General features: G+C 35.9%; 1 protein-coding gene across 1 annotated transcript; it reads right to left on the bottom strand.

Moving 5' to 3' along the window:
• Positions 1 to 1,070: 1,070 nt before the first annotated feature.
• Positions 1,071 to 1,671, bottom strand: LOC133335095 (probable cytochrome P450 313a4). The gene is made up of 2 exons (XM_061543404.1): positions 1,296 to 1,671; positions 1,071 to 1,228 (listed from the first exon to the last, which is right to left on the bottom strand). Exons 1-2 carry the CDS (start codon positions 1,669 to 1,671, stop codon positions 1,071 to 1,073), a joined length of 534 nt encoding a protein of 177 aa, XP_061399388.1.
• Between the last annotated feature and the right edge of the window lie 3,507 nt (positions 1,672 to 5,178).

Raw genomic sequence — 5,178 nt, 5'->3', positions numbered from 1 at the left:
ATATTGTCACCCCTTTTCAGATTACCTCCCGACGTAAAATTTCAAAACGCCGATACACGTGTCTTCTTTTTTTAGCCCCTCTTTCATAATCTGTTGGAATTTCCCGGTAACTATTTTTTGTGTTGCACAGTGTTATTCAAGCTTGTTGGTACTTTTTTACTGTGCACCGTTTATTAAAGCTGAATTGTAAAAACAAACAAAAACCGGTTATCGAAAGAAATATCGAAAAGTGAGAAGGTTAAAAAGATGATATTTAAGCTTCTCACTTCATAATTGATAATTCATCGGCAGTAAGACTGACATAAACATAAAAAAAACATTTTGCAGAAAATTTGTTTTAAATTTTCAATTGACAAACAATAGTATAAATTCTACAATTGATCAATCAAATCGAGTAATGTGGACCACTATAAAAAGCGAGACGTTTGCATGAAACATGGACCCACATAAAACATATTTCTGTGAGGAAGTATACTACCCTCTGCAAACTGGATATGCACAATTAGTTCTAAAGGGGTGAGGAATTGATTTGAAGTAGATTTCAAATAGAGTAGTTTTGTTCTAGCTGGCTTGTACATAGCTGCACTTTGGATTTAGCTGTCCAATATACACTTCTCAGATTCCGTCTTAAATATTTCGTTTAACCAAATATTAGCATTTTTTCCTTACTACTTAACATTTTTGCATTTAACTGCACTGGGAATAACAAATATAGTCGTTATTTTTTATACATCGTCGGAAACCACACACAAGGACTTCTGATTTTAATGCTAGGTGTATTTTCCAACTAAACTGGTTATGCTATGGTATTCCAGGTTCCTGGTGAAAACAAACCACCGAATAAACATCGCTCCCAATTTAGTATTTGGATATTTTCGATGTGCTGAAGGTCTTAACCGAATATTAAGCCAAAGTCTGTAATTTGCACTGACCTCAAGGTCAACAAATCTTCGTAGTTAATTAAAAAAAAAAAACTTTAGAGCAAATCTTAAATAAATTCTTGGTAAACAATTTTATTTATATGCAGATTCAGAATTTCACGTACTTCCGCATTTAGTTGTTATCAATATTTATCTATTTTCAATCTTCAAACCGGGAATCTTCTTTAGTTTTATCACAATTGCATAATCAAACTCCAAATCAGCATATTGGAAATCAGTGGAAAACTTGAAGTTCCTTAATAACTTTGCCAAGGTTGCCTTCGTAGACATAAGCCCATATTTCCAACCTGTGTTATAAATTAAATTAAACGAGTAAGAAAATTAGTTTCAGTACGGAAATTATGTTGCTCCTACCTATACAGTTCCGAATTCCCTTGGTAAATGGAATAAATGCATACGGATGTTTGTCTTCTATGTTACAAGGCAAAAAATGGTCGGGATCGAACATGTCAGCGTTGGGACCCCACAAATCGTAACGTCTATGCAGGGCGAAAATGTTAACAATAAATTGTACTCCAGCTGGTACAACCATTCCATTGGATAGTTCAATATCTTGTGTATTCTCACGTCCTACGAAAGGAACTGGTGTTATTACGCGCATTGATTCATTGATAACCATGTCCATATAGGTCATATCTTGAATATTTGTATAGGTGACGTCAATATCTCCTCCTTCTGGAAATATGGTCAATAGTTCCTCGTAGACTTTTTGTTGATATTCGGGGAACATCGCAAGCAAAATAAGAATAATAGATTCTTGCTGCTTGGAATTCGTGTTTCCGTTTCCATTTAATTTGCTGTTTATGAGCTATAAAATTAATTGTTTGGTATTCAAGTCAAATATAATATTTCAAATTTTAGAATTCTCATTATGAGCCATCATCTGCACGAATATTTTTTGCAGGAATTACAACAAAACAGAAGGGACAAGTCATTCGAAACTCAATTTAGTACGTTACTCTAAATTTCGCGTCCACCGGAAAGACATATTTTCTTGCATAAACGCACGCTCATCAGAAAACGTAATATACATTTGGTACAATAAATATTCGTACGAGATGGTTCCTTTTCTGAGTCGATTTATGCATGTCGGTACGTCTGTCCATATTAAATTGTATATATTTTCGTCCGATTTCATGTAAATATTGCAACAAAATCCCTATATATCTTCGATTCGCACGAAATTTAGCATAACGTATTAAATTGAGTCTCAAATGATGTATGTTGTTTCAGGAAAATCGGTTCAGATTTAGATATAGCTCCCATATATATTTTCCTCCGATTTAATTTAAATGATCACCTATCTGACTTTCAATTTGCACGAAATTTGGAATAGCATACTGAATTAAGTCTGGAATGATGTGTGTTCAGATTTAGATATAGCCCCAAATTTAGGTAGCTGGTGCACCAAACTCCTAAAGTTTGTCCGATTGCCACGAACTTATCAAATTGAGATAGAATGGCGTTTTTGCATTTTTTTGAATTTGGTGCAGATGCAATATATATTTCGAACGGGTGTCTGATTGATATTAAATTTTGAACACTGCGGAATACAGAATAGCGATTTACATTAATGTGTCTCATTGTACGCAAACAAGTTTAATCTGCCCGAATTAAGTGGCATTTAGCATAGGTTGCAGAAAGGCATGTGTATGGATTGATGTTAGTCGGTTCACTTATATATAAAGATCACATATTTCTTCCCTCAAAGGAATATTGACATGAAGTTGTTAGGATATAAATGTACGACTTTACTTACTGGTTTATATTAAAACAGTTAACTGATTAGTTCCGTGTGTTGGGGTTGTCCCCATATAGGCGGGTTGTCCCCATATAGGCCGTTACCCGAAATGGTCAATTTAACCCTTTAAATTATGGAATTATGAGACGATTTAGCCATCGGTTTAATCTTTCCGCTTTCTAAGGATATCGTTATAAAAAGCTCGAACCTGACGCTAATGAAATATATCGGCCAGCATTTATGCATCTCCCCCACATAATTATACCTCCTGAAGGAAAGAATTGAGATACAAAACTAAACCAATGAAAACCCCAAATATTCGCCAATTCCTACACTATGTAATCAATATTGGTTCCCCTTTAGGTATAGCCTCATATAACTTTGTAATCTAAATGACTGTAACTTGAGGATTTTATACTCCACCGTGCGTTATCAGTATCAGTCCACGTTTTGTAGTTTTCAGATTTTGGAAAAATTCTCATTACAAATAACTGCAATTTGTATTTGGTGTACATAATGGTTTACATAAATCGGTTTTTGGAATTATCGATATAGGCCCACTTTTTGATAAGTTCCCTATATTTTCATTGCAAATACCTATAGTGGATGTTTGCGTGGATGCAAAATATGTAAATAAAGAAATAAAAAGACAATTGTTTAAGAATTTTTTACCAAACGTAGATTTGTTTTTTTTTTTATTGAATTGTTCGTGGAACAATTAATATTACCTTTGCTACATGATGTAGGGGTTGATGCTTTTTGGTCGTGAACTAAAGAACGAGTGTTGTGAAAAGCTAAGATGTCACCAAGCGGCGCTTTGACATAGTTACTCGTTATATTTTGCTACTACCTTTTGTCTTTAGTACGAAATACTCAAAGACGTATATAAAGGTAGTGAACAAGATATAACGATGGGGGCACAATTTACTTTAATTCAAAAGAAATTATTTCAAAATAATCATTGCCGCCCGCGTTGCAACATGTTGCTATGTTGCAAAATGAATATGTAGGTAATGTTTGGTTTGTTATTTTTTTTGTTTTTTGTTTTTGTTTGTTTTATACTTTTTTCAAAAAACATATTAATGCTAAATATTTTGCTCGACGAGCAGGATCGTGCAATGTCTCGTCAAGGTCGGATCCGTTAAATTTTTATTATCAAAGGACTCGCAGAGTCTTGCGGCTAGGCAATTGAAGATTGACCATCGCGTGATGATTCAATACTACATGGAAAACCAGGGCTAGAATAAGTTTTTTGTTGGAACAACATTATGCACGCTCTTTTCGAACCCTGTTTCTTTCGGCAGTGTGCCGAAATAGGTGGCGACACCACCGGGTTTCCTGAAGGAACTTCAGGGACCGTCGACGACGTTCTTTCGACAATGTGCCGAAAGAGGTGGCGACACCACCGGTTCTCCTGAAGGAACTTCAGGGACCGTCGACGACGGATTTTAAATAATTTTTCTCCGATGGAGAAGCAGCTTCGTGGGATCCCGAAGGGCATGGACTCGTTGGCGATGGGGACACCTATGAGGTTGAAGTCCCTTTCCTCATCGAACATGAGGACGTCGTCTTCAATATCGTACCGCAGTCATCGTACCTAAAATTTCCATCTTCTGTGAAAATAGAGAGATGTGATACCGAAACGATGAGGATTATAATTAATAAATGTATGGCCAGAATGACCAGTAAAAACCGTAGGTCGTTTTGTAATTATCATAGTCCCATAACGCGCGATTCTATCGCGACCATCAATGGTCATTTTTCATTACGCGAAAAAGTAAAGAGGTGGCAATAGACGACTCGAGATATGGACTATGATAATTACTTGCGTAACAACTTTTATATAGTACCGTTTTCCGTATGAAAATCCCGAGTGCACCTCTACTATTCGACATTATATCCACGATGTGGAAGTATTTGTAATTATGAAAGATGCGTAACAACAGTGTATTATATTTGATTTCATAATCCTGCAAAAGGATTGTGGGATTTAGAATAAATTATGGGAGGTCGTAAACCCGTAGAACAATTTTGAGACATTTGCGTGACAAATGATGTAGAAGAAACTGAAAGTGACCAGATGTGTTATTGAAAATGTTTGACTCTGGGAGAGTAGTGGACTGTATTTGAAGTTTGCTCGTAAAGCGTGTACATTTTTATTAGAAAAATAACACTAGTCAACTGGGACGAAGTCCCGGAATGTAGATCGTAGAATCTACATTTGCGTAGCGTGTATGTAGGGTATAATGTAGGCGATGTTATCTTTATGTTTTCCGTGAGAAAACTTACCTAGCACAATTATTTTAGTTACTATCGACACCTATGGATAAAAGGGAGCATAATTTGCTCAAAGTCGCCCAAATGTTACCCTAAAGGGAAGGACGTAAGTAGGAAGAGGGCATTGGACCAGTAATGATCCAACCGAAAATCGTACTCTGGGCTATTAGCGAGCCTAGTACGTTGGAACGTGTACCCTGTAGCATGATCTTCGGATAA

Source organism: Musca vetustissima, unplaced genomic scaffold (assembly GCF_032173495.1).
Source record: "Musca vetustissima isolate MV318-11 ecotype Yass unplaced genomic scaffold, APGP_CSIRO_Mvet_v1 utg11544, whole genome shotgun sequence".
Taxonomy (NCBI): Eukaryota; Metazoa; Arthropoda; class Insecta; order Diptera; family Muscidae; genus Musca; species Musca vetustissima.
This window is presented reverse-complemented; position numbering and strand designations above follow the sequence as displayed.

What these genes read in the sequence shown, in the direction of transcription:
- LOC133335095 (XM_061543404.1), bottom strand. Translation starts at nt 1,671, where the DNA reads ATGTTCCCCGAATATCAACAAAAAGTCTACGAGGAACTATTGACCATA. An exon ending in GGGAATTCGGAACTGTATAG is followed by an intron (nt 1,229 to 1,295) that starts GTAGGAGCAACA and finishes TTTATAACACAG; the next exon opens with GTTGGAAATATGGGCTTATG.